The following is a 19674-nucleotide window of genomic DNA, read 5'->3' as shown; positions in this document are numbered from 1 at the left end:
TGGCGCCGGCTTATAGATAAACATGCAGACCAGTGGAACAGAACTGAGAGTCCAGAAGTAAACCCATACATCTACGGCCAACCGATTTTCAGCAAGAGTGCCACGACCAGTCAGTGGGGAAAGAACGCTTCTTCAGTACGTGGACACAAATGGATCCCTATATACAAAAAGGGTGAAGTTGGACCCCTCCCTCACACCATGTATAAGAATTAAAATGAGCTAACTTTGAGCTAAAAGTATAAAACTCAAGAAAACAAGAGCACATTTTCATTCCCTTGGACTTGACAATGAGTTCTTAGGTAGAATTCCAAAAGAAAAACAAAAGAAATAGATACATTAGACATCATCAAAATGGAAAACTGTCAGGCCCCGAAGTTTTATCAAGAAAGGGAAAAGACACTCAGCAGAATGGGAGAAGATTCCTGTCACTCAGAATTCTGACAGGGGTCTAGTTCCAGAGTACATGAAGAACTCCTACAACCGAGCAACAAGAGACAACCCACTTTAAAAACCGCCAAAGGGCCTGCACAGACATTTCTCCGGAACAGACACACAGACAAAAGGAAGCCCAGTGTCCCTGGTCATCAGGGAAAGGCAAACCGAAACCGAGAGATGCCACAGCACACCCACTACCGTAACTATAAAAAAAAAAAAAAATAAGTGTTGGTAGAGACGAGAAGAAACCGGAAGATCTGTGCGTTGCTCGTGAGAATACAAAACGGCACAACCACCGCGGACAGTTGGGCAGTTCCTGTGAACGTCAACCATAGAATTATCCCACGACCCCGCAGTTCTAGTCCTGGGGTCCACACCCCAAATTATTGAAAACGGTCATTCAAACAAATCCGTGTATATCGACGTTCACAGCAGCACAATTCTCAATAGCCGGGGAGTGGAAGCAACCTAAGTGTCCAACAGTTGGGGAGTGGAATGTTAATCAGCCGTAAAAAGAAAGTTCTGACACCGGCTACCGAACAAACCTTGAAAAACCTGTTAGGTAAAATAAGCCAGACATAAGGCCACAGATTGTATGATCCCATTTATCCAAAATATCTCAAACAGGTAAATCCATATGGACAGAAAGCAGATCAGTGGTTGCCAGGAGATGGGGGAGGGGCAGAGGGAAATGTTTGGGGACTTGGCAGAAACGGTGGCTGTACAACATCTTGAATGTAATAAACGCCACTGAATCGTACATTTAAAACCTGTTCGTTTCAGGTATGTGAATTTCACCTCAATTTAGAAACCCCGAACACTCAAGCCCCTCTAACCAAACCCGCCCCCGGCAGACAACCGATCCATGCTTCCTGGGCCCCCTCTGCTGCTCCCCCTCCTGGATCCTCCTCTGGAAAAGGCACTTCTTTCCACCTTCATCCACTCTGGCCCCGCCATTGCACGGATTCGTCAACCCGGCTGAGGTCCTTTCCAATGCGATTTCCTTGTTGAAACATTTTAGGAGAAAAGTAAAGAAAAGCACATTCTACTTATCCAAGGGTCAGGTATTAATAAAAGGGAAATGGACATTTCCACTGGCTTCCAGCTGAGCCTCCTACACCTGCTCCTCGCTGCCCCTGGCAGCAGGGCGGTGCCCACCGCCGGTGGCTGAAAGGCACTCAGCTTGTTGGTTAGTGTTCGTGAGAGCGGAAGAGCAGGCGGCGTGCTCGGAGTCAGAGCTGGGCCGCGGCCCCGTCAGCTCTGGGTTCAGAGGCTCCTGCTGACTTGGTCTTCCGGTCCCGCTCCCGGGCAGCCACGAAGTTCAGCAGGTCAATGGCGGTGACGACCCCAAACACCATCTGCTTCTTGCTAGACTTCCCGTGGCTGTGGTCTGGGGAGGGAACAAGGCAGTGGGCTAAAGGCACCTCTGCGTGGAGCCACACCCGCCCCAGGCACTCTGAGAGGCTGAACCACAAAGTGTGGGCCCCAGCGTCTGCAGCACCTGGCCACGCCCACGGAAGCCCAAGCACCTGGGCCTTCTTCCCCTGACAGGAGCCACCTGGGTGCAGCTGAAGAGAGCAGGGTGCTGCCCTCCCTGAGCCTCGCCCACTGGCCACGTGGCCAGGGGCCTCACTGATTGAGAGCAGCCTAAGGGTCTGTCTGGGTGCCGGAGGCTCGAGTCCCAGCACAAAATGGCACCACCAAGCACACCCACGAGCTGCATCAGCTCCCACCGCTGGCCTGTGACTGTCCTCAAACCCGTGCTGCTCTCTCGGGCTCAGGATGGATGCCCGCCCCCTGGACAGCAGGGGTGGTTGAGACGGCTCCACCTGAGTGGGCCACGCAGCGCTCAGCTCAGATTTGGTCAGACATAATTCTGGGTGTTTCTTGATGAGCTCAGCCTTTGAACCGGTAGCCTGAGAAAAGCAGGTTGCCCTCCCTGGTGTGGGTGAGCCTCATCCAATCAGTTGAAGGTCTTAAAGGACCAAAAAGGCTGATGCTCCCCCCAGGAAGAGGGGACTTTCCCAGCCTTTGGGCTTGAACTGAAACATTGGCTCGTCCTGGGTCTCGGTCCTGGGTCTCGAGTCTGCCCACTCCCCCTGCAGATCCTGGGACCTGCCAAACGCGTCACGTGAGCCAGTCCCTCTAACACCCCTCTCTGCACACACACATCCCACTGGGTGTTTCTCAGGACAGCCCTGACGCAGTTGCCACGAAGCGCGGAGAGCCAGGTGGCACTGAGGGATGGCGGGAAGTGCCCAGGCCACGTTTTGTTTCTCCAGACCCCATCCCAGCGACTCCAGGGCCATCGGTCCCTAGGCTAGGGGAGCGGGAGACACAGAGGAGCCAGGCACCCTGCTGGCGTACTCAGAGCACCTCAGGAAACCTGAGGGAGGCCCCGAGGGGACCAGCTACCTGAGTTTCAGGGACTTCTAGGCAAGGTGGCACTCAGGAGGAGCGCGGCCTCTGCAGGGGAGGGCAGTGTGTGCCGCCCCTGCCACCTGGCACTCCAGACCCTCGGGCACAGCGGGTCAGGCACCTCCGTGAAGGGCCGAGTGTCCATCACAACCGCCAGCTCTGCCAGCAGCACGAGGCAGCCATGGACACAGCATCGGGTGTGGCTGTGCCCAAGGACACTCCGTTTGTGGGCCCTGACACTGGAACTCACACTATTCGGGGGGCAGGGTGTGTTCAAATACAAGTAAATGTGAGACAAAGAAGAACCGCCCCCCCACCCCCCGCTCTGGGGTCTGGCGCCCGGACGCCCCCCTCTGCCCTCGGAGCCACAGTCCTGACAGCAGAGCCACTTCCCAGGTGGGGACAGCTGGCGTACATACCTGCGGGCCCCCCCACCACTCCTGCCAAGGCCTGGTCCTGCGCTGTGGAGCCAAGGACGGGAGAGGGGTTAGACTCGGCCGCCCAGGCCCTGATGGCCCTCAGCTGGGGGTGGGGGCGGGGCAGGCTCCAGAGCGCTCCCAATTCTCGTGATTTCTGCAACCCTCACTCTCATGGGCACCCAGGCCTGGCCCACGGAGGAGTTCCCACTGTGCCCAAGGCTGGGAGGGAGGGTCCGCACCACTGACGCCCACGTGCCGGTGAGGCGCCAGGGCCCCGCTGCCCCACAGGAGCTCACAGCAGCAAAGCGCATGCAGGAGCCTGGGGCTGGGCCTCAGTGGCCAGCACCTGGCAGGGCTCCACCACCCCCACCCTGCCCCCACCCCACTTACACTGGATCTGCTCGTGGACCACCAGGGCGAAGTGGTCCATCTCCAGGATGCGTGAGAGCGTGCCCAGTGGGTCTGTCAGGCGGATCTGGAAGAGAAGCTGTGGTCAGCGCTCATGGGGGGCGGGGGCAGCCAGGCCGGCCGAGGGAAGGAGCACGAGGCAGCAGGAGAGGCGGGCGTCCCTCCACGAGCTGCCTCTGCAGCCTTTTGCAGATGCAGGCACAACGCAGGACTCAGAGGCCGACACAGCGCACAGAAAGGTACACTGGTACATTTGCACAGTGGAATTCTATGCAGCAGAGAGAAAGAAGGAGCTCCTACCCTTTGCAACAGCATGGATGGAGCTGGAAAGCATTATGCTAAGCGAAACAAGACAGGCAGTGAAAGACAAATACCATATGCTCTCACCTTTAACAGGAACCTAAACAACAAAACAAAGAAACAGGCAAAATGTAACCAAAGACACTGAAATAGAGGACAGGCTGACAGTGACCAGAGGGGAGAGGGGAGGGAATTTCAGGGGAAAAGGGGACGGGTTTACAGGAACAAGTATAAAGGACACAGGGACAAAAACTAGGGGGGTGGAAACGGGAGGGAGGTGGGGAGGGATGGGTGGGTGGGCTGGGATGGGATTAAAGGACAGAAAACCGTACTTGAACAAGGGTTAAAATTTTAAAAAGATAGGAAGATACACAGGAAAAGCCACGGGAATGTTCCGTTCCTGTCGCTGTAAAGGAGCCCGTGAGAAAGGCTGCTCGCGCAGGGACCCCAGTTCTCAGCCATTCCCGGAAAGGGAAAACGCCCCCTTGTGTGGGGACCACGGCGCCCGCCTCCAGGGACAGAAGGGGCCTCGGTGCCCGCTGCTCCAGAGAACCGGCGCTCACCTGTTTGAACTGCTTGTAGATGACTTTGTGAACTTGGTCGGACGGCTGCACCTTCCCGGCGAGCAGGCAGGACAGCATGTTCCCCAGAGTCACCATCCCCAGGATGGCCCTGGGGAAGGCAGGGGCGGGGTCAGGGGAGGGGAGACGGCCGAGCACGCCCCCAGCCGCCCGCCCTCGGCGTCAGCGTGGCCTTTGGCCGAATGTGGAATGTCCCCTACACTTCAACACCTGTCCGCTGAGAGCGCACACGTGGCAGGAAGACAGCAGTGACCAGATGCCCTGCCCTGGACCTGCCCGTCCGATGCGGGCAGACAGTACACCAGTGAGTCCTTTGGGTATTCCCGTCTGACAGGTGGTGTCAGTGTTCTCGGACATGGGACTTCTAGTGCTAGAACGGGGACAGTCCCAGGAGAACCGCGACAGTTGGTCACTGGGCCATGTCTGCCAGCCCGTCCACTGAGCCCTCTCCTCAGAGCAAGGCCAGGGACTGCCCGCTGCCCCCTGTGCTCATACTGCGTGCTGTGCAGTGGGACATGGGGGTCAACACGGCCAGTCCCCCTGCCCCGGCCAGTGCTCAGGGACATGATGTCCAGGGGGCGTGGTCCGATGCTCCGGACATTCCCATGCAAAGTGACTAAGGTCAGCCGGCCAGCCCTGTCCGGGAGTGTGGCTGAGACTGACCCCGACTCATCGACCACAGGCGCCTGGTCGAAGCCCTTCTCCCGGAGGATCTCGATGGTGTGCTCGCAGGTGACTGTGGGCAGCACCGTCAGCGGCGCCGACAGGCTCAGCTCCTGCACTGTGAGGTGCCACCACCTGAGAGGGAAGAGAGCAGGGCAGGTGGGAGTCAAGGACAAGCACGTGGACACAAGGGCAACATCATACAGGGGGACCACGGGGACGACCAGCCAGGCGTGGGACAGCCCAGGTGCCCTAGGTCCTGGGGACGGGGGTGCCGAAGGCGGTCCCAGGGGTGCGGTCCCTGCTCAGAGGCGTCCTCACCAGGGCCTCTTCACCGTGAGGTCCTCCTCCTTCAGGAAGCCCTTCTGCAGCATCCACCTGTCGCTCAGGAACTTGGACCTGCAGGCGTCGGGAGGTCAGCGGGGTCGGGCGGGGGGTGGGGGTCTCACCACCATCTGTGCTCACACCAAGGGGCACAGTTCTCACAGAAAGCCCAGTACCACCCTGGCCACATGGCTCAGTGGGTCGAGCGTTGGCCCGCAAAGCCAAAGGTTGCCGGTTTGATTCCGAGTCAGGGCACACGCATGGGTTGCGGTCAGAGTGTGGGTGACGCAATGGGCAAGTGGGGCAGTGGGGCAGAGGCCTTCTTAGGCCGCCGCGTCCTCACCCTCCCTCGGCTGGTGCATCAGGCCTAGAGGTCTCACATGAGTGATGGGAGTACGGGGGGCTGGCGGTGGGAGCAGGCTTGTGGGCACTGCCACCATGGGCATGCACTGTGTTTAAACGCATCTAGAAGACCCCAGACGTGAACACGGCAGGCAGGGAAAACATGGGCCCCCGAGATGTGGGGGGAGCCATGGCCCAGGAGGGCGGGAGTAGAGCCTGCAGGGCCCCGCCCCCAGCCCCGCCTCCCTGCCGTCAGATCTCCGGAGATGCAGCAGAGAGACAACTGTAGCGCCCAGGGAGTGCCAGGAAGGACAGGACTTGGGGGGCGGGGGTGTTTCTTACATGTAGTTCCGGATGGAGTCGGGCAGAATCACCACACAGCGCTGGCCCTCCCGCAGCTCCTGGGCCGCCTTCACGGCCACTGCCATGGCGCTGCCGGCACTGCCACCTGCCAAGGGGGCCGGTGTCAGACCCACCTGCATCCGGGGGAAGTTAGCAGACAGGAGCCTTGTCCCACCTCCTGGCCGTGGAGGCCCTCGTGATGGACGCCCTCTAGCCTCTCCCAGCATCCCTCCCCAGCCTGGGACCCCTGCTGTGGGGAGCCCCCACCCCAAGGATAATGCTAGTCTTGACTGAAAACCCCCCATGTCCCGAGCTCTCTGGCACCGAAACACACATGCACCAATGACAGCACTGCCAGGTCACTGCTCAGGGAGCCACGCGCTGGTCCCCACTGCTGACTCTCCCAGGAGTGCAAAGCTAACAGCTGCCGCTTTTGTGTGTCAAGCTGTGTCCCCAGACCCTTCTCAGGGCTTCATGTCATGCCCCCCCATCAGCGAGGTCGTTACACACAGAAAACAGAGCACGTGGCCCAGGAGTGTTGCCCCAGAGCTCCAGCCACTGTGGGAGGGTGCTCCCGCCTCCCTGTGAAGAGGGCACCGAGCTGGAGGACAGGCCGGCCGACCTCCTAAAGGTCCAGGGCAGACGGACAGCACTCAGGGAAGCTGTCGCCGCCTCGGAAGGAGGGTGCCCTGGACCATGCGCACTGGAAGCTGGCGGAGGCAGGCGCCCACCGGTCCTTCGCACCCGCTGCCACCCACTCACCACACAGCAGCCCCTCCTGCGCGATCAGCATGCGGGCGAAGGCGAAGGACTCCTCGTCATTGCACTTGAACCACTTGTCCACCACCTGCGGGCAGGGCCCAGACCGCCAGCTCCAGGGGGGGCTCAGGCAGTATGCGGCAGGGTGGGGGCCCCCAGCCGTGTGTGCAACTGCACACACAGCCACAGTCCGGGTGGCTGCGACCCTCAGCGGACACAGCCCGGCCCCCGTGCTGGGGTCTGAGACTCATGTCTACAAACTCGGAACTTTCTACCTCTCCCTGGTACGACGCACTCTGCACGTGGCAGTTGAAACTGCCTGCTGGTTCCTGCCGAACGGCCACATGGCCTGCAGGCTGGGCTCTACGTCCCCCAACTGAAGCCCCTTACTGGGTCCCTGGAGAGAGCCTGTTCTGGGGTCCTGACCTCCCCCACGTTCTCCTTGCTTACCCACCTGAACCCCCTCCCTCTGCAGAGGCCTCATCTGTGCATGTGGGCCAAAGCCAAACCTGCTGGAGTCTTTGCCCAGCAAGGTCACACATCATGTACTTGGATACATGCAGGATGTTATCTGGTATTGACCTTCGAGACTGCATTTCTTGCACCTGCTTATATGCAGTCCTGTTTCTGCCCCTCCCTCGGCAGGAGAGCCAGGCCGGGCGCCAGCGGTCAGCCAGGCATGCAGGCGTGCAAGCTGGTTCCAGGGCGAGCCCTGGGGACAGGAACCGGTCACCGGGGCCCCACCTACCGACCGGTCCAGCACCGTGGGGATGAAGTCGTAGCCGATCCCCTCCACCTCGTAGGCTGTCACCTCCGTCCGGTTCAGCTCCTCAGGCTCCGCGAGGATGGAGCCTTCGGGGTCCACCCCGATGATCTATAGAGGGGGCGGCATTAGGGCCCGTGTCCAGCAAGCCTCCTCCGGACGAGCCCAGCTATCACCGGGGGTCAAGACCGGAATTATGGGTGCCCGCTAACGATCTGCCTGTGGGGTGCAGGTCTCGTTCCCCGTTCCCGGTTCCCAGCTGGGAACCCAGAGGCCCCAGAGCTGGAGTAATCCCAGCTCAAGGGGACAGCGGGGGGAGTGGTTTCCAAGAAGCTCCTCCTGCAGAGAACGTCCCGGGGCTGCCACAGCCTTGGGCACGAGGAGCAGTGCTGGGCACGGGTTCCCCTGGCCAGTGGGGAGGCGGACGGAGGGAGGAAGGGGGCTCAGCATCGCCAGCGGGCATTTCTCCGAGCCCCGAGCCCTGCCTGCCTCTCAGAGCCCAGATGGGGCGGACGCAGGACCTGAACCTGAGAGCTTAGAGCTCCCCAGTGGTCCCTGGGGGCACCCAAACCGACTCCCACCCCCAGCTCATTGGATTGTCGGGGTTCCTCTATCTAATGGGCGGGGCCTGCAACCTCCCTCTCCTCCCCTCCCCTCCCCGACCCCAGCAACCCCGGGTCACTCACTTTGCATCCAGGACACTTCTCCTTTAGCTTCCTCGCAATGCCCGTGATGGTGCCACCTGTGCCGGCTGAAGCCACCAGCATGTCCAGCTTCCCTGATGGGGGACAAGCCACATCAGGAAGAGCATTCTAACAATAAGTGGAAACACACTCGACCCAAATGAAGGTGGGTCATAAAAAAGGGTCCGAAGAAAAACCGTTCTCCAGTTTCCCCAGCTTTCCTTCACCGTTGTCTCTGGCAAGCGCTCTGTCACTGGGCCACAGTGAGCTTGCCTCGGCCCCTGAATCTCTATTAGGTGTAAAGCCTTCCCTACGAGAAGGCCAGGCGTGGTGGCTGCCTGGGGGGACAGGACACTGTGTACCAGTGAACTGAATCGCGAAGGACAGAACCCGTCACTCTGGCTCGGCTTGGAAACCCCCTGGGCTCTGACGCTGCCCAGCGCCAGCCGGGCGTCCTGCAGACGGGTGTGAGCTGGCCCTCGTGCCGACGCGGGGGCCGTGTTTGCCAAGTGAGAGCATTCCCACACATAAAACGTGGGCGAGCACATGCCTGCACCTCGCTGCCTGGCTCCCGGGCGTGGAACGAGGCTGCCCGTAAGCCAGTGCCAAGCGCAGACGGCAAACAGGAAGTGTTCCCGGAGCCTCACATCTGTACGGACGGGAAGCTAATCGCTGACACCCCCACCTGGGCTCTGGCGACGAGAAAGCCTGAGTACGGAGTTCAGCGCCCGAGTGAGGGCTTGATGCCCAGTGCCACTCAGCAACGTGAAGCCCCAGCTGTGAGCCCGGCGCCAGCCCAGGACACGCTCGCCCCCACGTGCAGGAGCTTTTGCAGCTCTGGAGGACAGGCTGCTGGGTAAACAAAAGTCACTGCATGACCTATTTGCCATTTAGGAGAGGCACACACAAAGTCCAAGACAGCACAACAGAAGCAGGAACGTGCTCTAAGAAAAATTCGCATTTCACAGAGAGGGGGCACTTGATCTGGGTTCTGAAGGACGAATAGGAGTTCACCAAGGAGCGGGTGAGCGATGTGAACACTCCCAGGCAGCCAGAGAGAGGGGCAGGGAAGGTGCACAGAGGGGCGAGGGTGGCAGTACGCACCGTCGCACTGCTGCAGGATCTCCTCAGCCGTGCTGTCGTAGTGAGCCACGGGGTTGTTGACGTTGCGGTACTGTGTGGAGGGAGAGCACAGGGGCTGTGAGTGAAGGTCAAGGACACTGAAGTGGCAGCAGCCACAGGGCATCCGGCAAACAGGCAGATGAGCTCAGCACAAGCCAGAGGGGTTCTGGCAGCCCAGGGAAGAGGGGCCAACGGCGCAGGCAGTCTCAGGAGCCTCAGCAGACACAAAACATCACACCCAGCTCTTCAGAAGATGCGACTCGCGAATTAGCCCAGGAACGAAATTAGTGAGGCGGAAGAGCTTCTAGTAAAAAAGTGTTTTTATGTGTTTTACGCCTGCAGAGAGCATCCAGGGTCCTCAGCGAAGGGCGCTGCCACCCAGCGTGACGAGCAGAGCCTGACGCAGAGCCAAAGGCTGGGCCCAGGCCGGAGGCCCTACCCTGCTGGGAGTCAGCAACTGCGTGCCACTCGCTGCGTCAGTCACTTTGCAGCCCCCACTCCTGCTGCAGATGCGGCACCCCCCCACGCCGAGGCCCCCAGGGGTGCCCCACCTCGAGGAGTCCGCACTCCGAGTGCACATCCACCCCAGCCCCGAACCCCACCTGGTCCAGGATGTGAGAATTGGGGATCTCGTTCTTCAGCCTCCACGCCACGCCCACGTGGGACTCGGGGGAGTCGAACCTGGCATTGGTGGGTGTCCTCACAATCTCCGCCCCCAGGGCCCGCAGCACGTCCACCTGCCAAGAAACGGAGCCTGTCCCCACCCGCCAGGCCTCCCGGGCTGGGGCAGGGGCCCTGGGAGACAGCCCGCCGCTGGCCTACCTTCTCCATGCTCATCTTCTCCGGCATCACGATGATGCAGCGATAGCCCCTCACCGCGGCGGCCAGGGCCAGCCCGATCCCTGCGGACGACAGCACACGGGCGCCGGGTGAGGCTCCGCGCATGCGCCTGCAGCCCCTGCCTGGGAGGCCAGGGACGAGCCCCAAAGGCCCGAGGAGAGGGCTCTGCAGACTCCCAAAAGCCCCACGTTGTCCCTCTCCGCCCTCAGGGGCAAGAGGGAGAGTGCGAAGATGAAGTAAAAGGCAAGTGTGCTCACGGGGAGGAAAGCTGGGCTGCAAACACAAGCTCCAATCCCCCAGCTTCTCCTGGGCGCCCACACCATGGGCTGGGCGCTCGGGCGGCAGCAGTGAGAGCAAGTGTTGTGGGCGGGCCGTGCGCACACGGTCCTTCGGGGGAAGGCAGAGTGGCCCGGAGGGCAGGCAGAGGGCAGCAGGGCAGCCTCCTCTCTGGGTCCAGAGGGGCCGGGGCCACTGCCCGGAGGACAGGACATCACGCCAAAGAGGATTACTATCGAGTCTCAAGACCCAACGGGCCCTGGCTGGTGTGGCTCAGTGGGCCAAGTGCCAGCCTCTAAACCAAAAGGTCGCCAGTTCGATTCCCAGTCAGGGCACATGCCTGGGTTGCAGGCCTAGTCCCCAGCTGAGGGCATGTGAGATGCAACCACACATCAGTGCTTCTCTCTCTTTCTCCCTGCCATTCCCCTCTCTCTAAAAAAAATAAACCTTAAAAAAAAAATAGATCCAGTGGAATTTGCCAAGCGAGGTTTCAGACTTGCTGGGGACCTGGCACCCCTCCCTCTGTCCTGTTTCTCCTTGGCAAGGGGCGGGGGGGCATCTGTCCTGTGCCTGTCCCACCACCGTATTGGGAAGCGCACGACTGGTCCGGTTTCACGGGCCACAGTGGCGAGCAGCCTGCCTGGACTGCGCCGGACTCAGACGAGACCCCGGACTGCAGAGCGGGTGCTGGAGGGAGTCCAGACCCGCGGGGCTGCTGGGATGGAGGGGGTGTGCTCTGCCTGTGAGGAGGACGTGGGGCTTGGGGGCCGGGTGGCAGAGTGTCATGGGCTGCACCGTGTCCTCCAAAATTCCCACGGTGAAATCCCAGCCCCCCTCATCTCAGAAAGTGACAGTATTTGGAGACCGGTCTCGGAAGAGGTCAGTATGGTTAAACGAGGTCGCTGGGTGGCCCCTGATCCCACATGACTGGTGCCCTAAGAAGAAGAGGTGAGGGCACAGACACACGGAGAGGGGGCGACCGTGTGAGGACGCGGGGGGAAGACAGCCGTCCACTCGCCAAGGAGCCAGGCCTCAGGAGGACCAGCCCTGCGAACCCCGAGGGCAGGCTGCGGCCTCCAGGACCGGGAGGGAACACACGTGTGTTGATTAAGCCACACGGCAGCTGCAGGGAATGAAGGTGGATCTTTACTCTCAGGGGCAGCTGCTCGCCCGGGCAGCAAACACCAGCGAGGCAGGCCCGACTGTGGGAGGTCAGGGGAAGCAGGAACGACCCACAGGCAGGTGCAGCGCGCATGCGTGCGCACTGAAGTGCCCGGGAAGAGGCCGCCAGCCAGGCCGGCGCATGCAGCTGCGGTCGCCCTGGCCAGGGGGCCCTGGCTTGCCCCAGCACACACCTGTGTTCCCAGACGTCGGCTCGATGATGGTGTCCCCGGGCTTCAGGGTCCCGGCCCGCTCGGCCTCCTCGACCATGCGCAGGCTGATCCGGTCCTTCACGCTGCCCCCCGCGTTGAAGAACTCGCACTTGGCCACTGGGAGCCAGAGACGGTCGTGAGACAGGAAGAGGCCCGGACCCCTACCTGGTCCCCGCAGTCTGTCTGCCCGCCCTCCCCCGCCGCCTCCACTACCCGACCCACTGACGACGGAGGGCCAGGCCTGGTCTTCCCGGGTTCTCCTGCACAGCGGCCCCCTCCACGCCCACCCCCCACCACAGCTGCAGGAGTTCCTCCCGCCCACCAGGGACCAGGGGCTACCCTGAGGGAAGGAGCCCCGACTGGGTGGACGGCTCCCAGTCCCAGCAGGAGCTTGCCGGGTGCGCAGCAGTCGGCCAACTTGAGCCCCTGGTACCCCAGAAGGCCCGGCCTTCCCCGCGGCCCCTGCTGGACAGACAGCCTGATGCTCTGAAGCCACAGCCTCCGGTCCCATTCCCGACCAGGACGCAAACCCCTCCACGCCCACCTCTCATCAGCCGCCCCTGGAGACACCCTTGCCCAGTGCCACAGGCTGTCCACCACTCTCACCGCCCAGCAAACACTCTGTCCTTCCGGTGCCGAGACCTTTGCTCGGCTCTTCCCTTGAGACCACCCCCTCCCTCCCATCTCCTAAAAATGAGCAGTGTTCGCGAAAAGAGGGAGATGCGGCACAGGGCGGGGCCTGAAGACCCTGCGCTGGCCTGCAACACTCACAACGCAACAACCTCTGACCTAGTGCGTCCTGGTTTCTGAAATCCCACCTCTACACAGGCGTCGGCCCCCAGAGCCAGGGGAGGCCCCTCGGGGGCCAAGTGTGGGCGTGTATGTGGGTGTGTGCACTGGTGTGTGTGTGTCTGCGTGTGTGTGTGCATGGGCGTGGGGGGGGAGGGGCTCCCAGAAGCCTGACTGCTGGGTGGCCTGCGCCCCGGAACCCTCCCAGGTCTCACACTGGAACCATCGAGTTAGGTCGCTCTAAGCAGCCTGAGAGAAGACCAGCGCCGGAGCAGGGATTGGAGCTGGCCAGCTGACGGCCTCCTCGGCTTGTCCACGTGCGAAACGGACACACCAAGACCTGCACTGGGGCTGCTGCCAAGCTCGGGCGCAGTGGGCCCCCACCCCCCTCATCTGAGGAAAGAGCGCAGAGCAGCCTGGGCCGTGGGGCCCGCGGGGCGCCCCGGCACTGCCCGCGAGCGTGTGTCGCTCACCGCTTCTTAGGAAATTCTTTCCCCAGCGGGGAGCGGGGGACTCTGCTGGTGGCACCCCCTCCTGTGTCAGCCACCCGGCCTGAGTCCTCCCCTGGGTGGTGCCACTTCCTAAGGCCTGCTTCCCCCTCAGGGTCACCTGCCCCTCAGGCCCACTCCACCCCAGGGTGCCCGGTCCCCCCGACAGGGTATCTGCGTCTGCTGTTTGCTCTGTGACAACATGGCAGCTCTACTTGGGCTCCTGCCCTGAAGACGGTGACGGTGAGGAAACCCCCCTCCTGCCAAGCGGCCCCTTCCCCAAACGACAGGTGAGACTCGGGGAGGACCCCCTTGTTTGTGTAAGGTAAGGTGAGGCCAGACAGAGCCCCCACATTCCCGCTCCTGTCTCGTAAGTGACAGATGAACTGTGTGTCCCCACAGAGGCATCTGATCACTGAGTTAACTGCTCCCTGCCCAGGTGACGACGGAGACCCTCGTCACGAAAGCCGTCCCCGGTGTCACATTGCCCTGTCGGCAGGCGGCCTACCCCTCCACAGAGAACTTGAAGACCTCGCTCTGCTCCCGGGCTCCAACCCCTCCAGCACTGTCCAGGGCACACCAGTCTCCTTCCCAGCTCAGGTCCACCCGAGCCGCCTGCCTGAGCCTGCTTCCTGGGGCTCCGCATGCTCCCTCTGTCACCCTCGGGCCCCAGCTCGCAGGTCCCCTCCTCGCCGACACTGGCTCCAGGGCGGCCCGCCTGGCCACCCTCCAGCACGCTCTTCCCGATCTTACCTGACCCGGTCTCGGTGATTCATCAACCCCACGAGGGTCCAAGGGGCCCACCCCGCACCCCCAGCCCAGGGAGCTGCCGCGGGGCCGGGCGCAGGACGGGGGACGCAGGCACTCACGGAGTTCACACTTCAGGCCGAAGTTCTTCCCGATCTTATTGATTCTCACCATGGGGGTGTCTCCAATTTTCTTCAGGATATCTGGCAGGATTTTGGGGGATTTTGTCCTAAAACAGAGGAGTCCATGATTATTCAGAAAAACAAAGCGGTACCAGTCTTGGCAATCCAGCACATTCTTTAAAATAAATCCAAGACCTGGCTTTAACGAGGGACCTGGGCGGTGGTTACACAAATATGCACACAGGATAAAAAGTCACCATCACACACACACACACACACACACACACCCTGAAAACCCTATGAAGGGCACCGTGTCCATAACTCAGTTAACAGCAGCTGCACCAATGTCACTGCCTGGGTTTGACAGTGCACTGCAGAGCTTGGGGTGCCCTGGGGGGACTGCAGAGGTCACGGCCCGGGTTTGATAGTGCACTGCAGAACTTGGGGGGCCCTAGGGGGACTGTGGCCTGGCTCCCTCGTGTTCTTTCTCCAGAGTCAGGCCGCTCGGACCCGGCGTGGCGAGGAGGCAGGATGCAGGGCTGGGAGCTGATCTGTCTTTGCCTTCAAGGAGATAATGAGTTTTGCCAGCAAAGCATTCCTTTGGGGGGACATGCAAGAGACTGAGAGAAAGAAAATGCACTACGGTGGCAATGTAAAGGAGTCATCGACGGGCAGCTAGGTGCAGGGGACACAGGACGTGCCGACGTTAAATCATTCCCAAGTACAAAAGCGGACTCTGAAACGACAGGCCCAAGTCCGCCCTTTTAGAAAGTCTTCCCTGGGGACCGTCAGCACCTTTCCTTTGATTCTGACCATGCACGCCCCCGCCACCTCCTCTTCTCTCCGATCAGAACACCGCTGTGACCCCAGAGCGGAGCCCCTTCCGACTGCCTGGCGACCAGGCAGTGGCGCTGACTGTGAGGAGCGCCTGCCCGCACTCAGGAAGTGTCGGGCACAGGTGCTGTGAAGCGTGATACTCAGGACAAGAGAACAAAGACCTCCGGTTGGTCCCTTTGTCCTTGGGGTCAGGGTCAGGGCCAAGTCCCAGGTGGACCTCGGGCCCACCCATGTGGGGTCTCCTTCTCACCGGCCAACTGTCTGCCTTCATGTGCCCGCGACCAGCCCAGCCCCAGACGGTCTCTGCCTGCCAAGCCGGCGGAGGGACAACATTCGGGCATGTGCGAACCATGACCCGGTGCTTCCTACACGGCTCCTGCGGCAATGCTTCCTCCTCGCCCTCAGGGGCGGGTGCTCCCTGAACACCCAGGGAGGCACATACACAACTGGCCTGAGTTTCAAGGAGCGAAACAGCTTCCTGCACCCTGCCTGGGGTGTCCAACGTACTCTCCGAGGTCCTCAGGCTTCTGCGAGCCCCCATCACCAGCACTGAGCCCATTGAACGCCAAGCCCCGGCTCCCGAGGGCTGGGTGACTCCTGGCCCCACCCCCCAGGAGTCCTGAGACAGGCGGCCGGTGCTGCATTCCCCCCACCCCCGGGGGGCCCAAACCGGCAGCAGGCTGGCATCCCCCTGCTCCCTTCCGCTGTGAAAGGGAGCTGGGAGGGCCAGCCACGCCAGAGGCAGGGTGTCAGGGCGGAGGGAGAGCCTGGGCTGGGGGCAAAGGGCGCCTGACCCGATTTGGGAGGCCAGGTTCTTGGGGCCACGCTGGGGGCTGACTCGTTCATTAGTTAAAGCGTAGGCTGGACAAAGGTGAACACCGGCACAGTCACGTGGGGAGGGACTGGCGGGCTGGGGGTGGCTGAGGCACACCGGACCCGAGGGGGCTGTGGCAGCGGCCAGCGGAGGCTGAGGCCCACGCCCACCAGGCAGGGGGCAGTGGGCAGGCCAAGAACCATGGTCCAGTGTCCCCCTGGTAGAAGAGCTGGAGTCCGGCTCCCTCACAGCCGGGACCTGCACTGGGGCAAGCAGTGTGGGGCTCCAGGCCTCAGGACGGGGTGGCAACCCCTTTGGGGTTTGTACCTCGGGGTAAGCAGGCCCGGGCATGAGGTGCGGGAGTAACGGCATCTCACAAGCTGGAGAGGGCAGAGGCCTTCCCACCCTGAGACTCAGAGTTAGGTCACCCAGCCCTAGGGAGCCCGGGTGTCTCTGGCCTGCCTAACCCCAGCAGCCACACCCCCGCCTCACCCCAGCTTTCACCCACTGCTAGGTTTGGTTTAGTTCGTTTTTGGTTTTTTTTTTCCTGGTTTGGTTTGTTTTGGCACGAGGGTTCATCCTGTCTGGCCAGCAGCCAACTTGGCCTCCAAAGCACCCAGCACTGAGATATGTTCAATGCTCGGAGCTTCTGGGTTTGTAAATTTCCATTCCTACCTATTGACCCCCACAGAGAAGGGCACCCTTCTCTCCACCCCCCAGTTCTGATTTTAAAATCAATAATCACGAATGTCGATAAAAGAGTTTATACAGAATGAGAATCAAACATCTAAAAGGCATACATAGCCTTTGACTCTGGGGGACTATACTATGAAAATAAAGACAGTCCTAAAATTTAGTGAGCTTGATTTAAGTTTCACAGTGGGCCGGGGATGCCGTCTTTTTTTTCCCCTTTGCCCCTCATGGATCTCATGCTCCTAGAACAGGGCACAGAATGTAGCGGGTGCTTCGTACACATGTGCTGACCACATGAAGTGTAGTAGTGTCTACTGTGGTTATTCAGAACGAGCTTATTGCTACATCTCAATACCACTGGAGGCTTTAAAAAGTTATGGTTGATTCCTCCAACGGTCTCTGTCCAACCTCAAAAAGAGCCTGCTGTCGAAAACCAGTTCATGACCGGGAGAAATGTGTTTGACTTAGAGGTAAGTAGAAAGGTGCTAACCCTCGTAGCTGAACGTATGTGCACTCGTTTCAAACCTGAGTGTGCAGCCAGGCAGACCTGGGCTAGAAGCTTCCCTCTACCCGTCACTCACAGCGCGTGGCTCGGGCACCGCCACGTACGATTCAGCCTCTACTCTCACGGGGCACCGACTCGGGTGCTGGGCTACGGTGCAAACAAGCCTTGGCTTGTCTGAGGCTCCCTGAGCCTCGGCTGCCTCATCTGTAAAGTGCCCCCATCCTGCAGCTCACTGGCCGTCACAGTGATTACAAGTGGGGGGTTGGTTGCACCCCACGTCTACAATCTCCCCCCCTCCAGGTAACAGATGAGCCACGGCGTGACCATGAACGGGGACTTACAAGGCAGTGTGGTGATGAGGGGACTCGGTGATGGGCCTGCCCAGCTTCCAGGAGCACCTGCTCGGGGCATCGGGCCGGATCCACTGGCGGTCCTTGCTGTCCTTGTCCCCCGGAGGCCCCTGCTCTGGGCTCCCCTTCGCTGAGTGTGCCCCTGACATGTGGGGGCACCCTGCCGCCCCTGCTTCGGCTTGGGGTGTCTCAGAAGGCATGATGTGACCTGTCAGGGGGATGGGGAAGAGAAGCCACCCGTTGAGGCCATTCCCAAATGCTGCAGAAGAGCCTGGGGTGGGGCTGCCGGGCCTGGCCTCTCTCCCAGCCCCGCTGGGGGTGGGGCTGCACTCGTCCCATCGGCTCAGCAAGAACAGGCCCAGAAACAGGCACCGGTGCTCTGGACAACTTCGGCGGTTTCCCAAAAGGTTAACCACAGAACAAACTACCAGGTGGCCCCCACAACTCAACTTCTAGACATCTATTAAAAAAATGGAAACATATCTGCACACCGCATGCATAACAGCACTATTTGCAGTAGCCAAAATGTGCAGGCGGAGCAAGTGTCCATCAATGAGTGAGTGGATATACTCGTTCAAACTGTGCTATATCCATGCATGAATATTACTTGGCCAAGCCCAGCTGGTAAGTGGAACAGAACCTTCCCTCTGTCATCTTCGGGGGAGGGGGGTGCTTCTTCCATCTTGCAGAAGCCCCCCACCCCAAGTCATGGCCCTCCCTCCTCACCCCACCCCTACTGTCCAGAGGTGAACAGCCTGGCATAGCCCTGGCCAGTGGGCGCTCGCTGGGTCACTGGACTGGCCACGATCCCACGGGGACTCAGCCCCAGCAAGATGCAGGCCTCTCCTTCCTGGAGACTTGCAACCTCCAGAAAGGTAAAGAGCAGCTGGGAACACAGATGGAAATCGATCTGGTCCGCAGAACCCAGAAGCATGCTGCCTGGCTACCGGGTCCGAGCTCACAGGCTCTGGCCTGCACTGCCTGGCTCAGCTGCCAGTGGCTACAGCAGGCTACCCCCACGCTCTTTCCACCCCTTAAACCGCAAGACCCTCCTGAGGTCATGGTGCTGGCAACGGCACCCCACACTTGCGCACTGGTCAGCAGGAAGGGGTATGGTTAGGGCCAAGGGTGCAGACAGTAGTAAACTCGTCTTTTGAAGTGAGAATTTCCAGGTGAGAGACCGAGGCCCTCCAATGATTCTGGACCCCGTCGGATCATAATCCTGAGGCTAATAGGTTTTTGTTCCCGCCTGGCTCCCACCCCTGACACCATGCCCGGGAAGGGCCCCGCGCCCCCACCCCCGGTGCCCCCTGCCCCTCACGGGCACGCAACTCGACTGCCGCCCGCGCAGCTACATCAACATTTACCCCCAACCTATGCAATTGGCAGAAAGGAACAATTTGCCAAACAGCCATTTCCTATCGGGAATGCGGCGAAAAATCAATGACGGGCACCCTCCCCATAATTCCCTCCCTTGTCTCAGCGCCGCGGTCCCAGGCTCGCGACCCCGCGTGCTCCGCAGCCCGCAGTTGGGGTGGGGTCCCGGGCCCACGAGCTCTGAACCCTCGGCTTCAGGACGGTCTGCATTGCGGGAGAGAGGGTCCCGAGAACCAGGAGGGGTCGCCAGCCCAGCTTCGCCTCGTGCGGCTGCAGATGATGCAACTCCGGCGGGGGATGGGCGCCCCGGTACCCTGACGACCCCTCCGCCCAGGTCTGGGGCAGGGCTGGGCCGAGTGGTGCTCACCTGGACCGAGCGCGGGAAGGGGGCGTGTGGGGCGCGTCCAGGCGATGCGAGCGGCGGCGGGACACCTGTGACTCAAGGCCTAGAGCATGGCCTGGCGGGCCTCCGACGGATCCTGCGTCCACGGGTGGCTGGAAGACGATTGGCTGAGAGGCGGGGGCGGAAGGCCAGCTCTCAACCAATCCCGAGGTGCTAGGAGCCAGGCCGCCGCCGCGCCCGCGCGCCCCCGCGCTGCCCCGCCCCCCGTCTCTCCTCCGCCACCCCCAGTACCTGTCCTGGAGCCCCGCTCCTCCCATCCTACCCCCACTGCCGCCCGGCGGGTCGGGACCGGTCTGCCCCCAGGCCCCACCCATCCCCAGGGCCCTGCTCCCACCCCACCCCCCAACTGTGCAGGCGCGGGCTGGACCCACGCCTCCCCGCTGCCCCGCCCCCACCCCCCACTCTCCTTAGGAGCCGCTGGGGGCGGGAGGGCCGCGTTCCTCCCCGGACGCCGCGGCCCGGGGGCTGTGTGCGCGCGCTGCACCCGGTGTCCCGATGCCG

General features: G+C 61.3%; 1 protein-coding gene across 2 annotated transcripts; it reads right to left on the bottom strand.

Moving 5' to 3' along the window:
- Positions 1–1026: 1026 nt before the first annotated feature.
- Positions 1027–19287, bottom strand: CBS (cystathionine beta-synthase). 2 transcript variants are annotated; one of them, XM_045852583.1, is made up of 17 exons: positions 19138–19287; positions 17385–17601; positions 14195–14301; positions 12031–12165; positions 10382–10461; positions 10162–10296; positions 9542–9611; positions 8441–8532; positions 7740–7865; positions 6995–7079; positions 6233–6338; positions 5546–5623; positions 5225–5359; positions 4544–4652; positions 3663–3747; positions 3273–3314; positions 1027–1825 (listed from the first exon to the last, which is right to left on the bottom strand). In XM_045852583.1, exons 2-17 carry the CDS (start codon positions 17591–17593, stop codon positions 1668–1670), a joined length of 1752 nt encoding a protein of 583 aa, XP_045708539.1. In that variant the 5' UTR covers positions 17594–17601; positions 19138–19287; the 3' UTR covers positions 1027–1667. The 2 variants fall into 2 exon arrangements, with proteins under 2 accessions (XP_045708539.1, XP_045708540.1); XM_045852584.1 differs by lacking the exon at positions 3273–3314.
- Positions 19288–19674: the final 387 nt, after the last annotated feature.

The sequence above is a fragment of the Phyllostomus hastatus genome, unplaced genomic scaffold, assembly GCF_019186645.2.
Source record: "Phyllostomus hastatus isolate PE091 unplaced genomic scaffold, TTU_PhHast_1.1 phas_contig_948, whole genome shotgun sequence".
Taxonomy (NCBI): domain Eukaryota; kingdom Metazoa; phylum Chordata; class Mammalia; order Chiroptera; family Phyllostomidae; genus Phyllostomus; species Phyllostomus hastatus.
Note: the sequence above shows the minus strand (reverse complement) of the source record. Positions and strands in the feature narration are given on the sequence as shown.

Excerpts from the sequence above, each read along its gene's own strand:
- CBS (XM_045852583.1), bottom strand. The coding sequence starts at position 17,593 with ATGCCTTCTGAGACACCCCAAGCCGAAGCAGGGGCGGCAGGGTGCCCC. Across the intron at positions 5,624-6,232 it reads GACTCCATCCGGAACTACAT|GTCCAAGTTCCTGAGCGACA; the intron begins GTAAGAAACACC and ends CGACGCCTGCAG. Across the intron at positions 4,653-5,224 it reads CCTGTGGTCGATGAGTCGGG|GGCCATCCTGGGGATGGTGA; the intron begins GTCAGTCTCAGC and ends TGCCTTCCCCAG.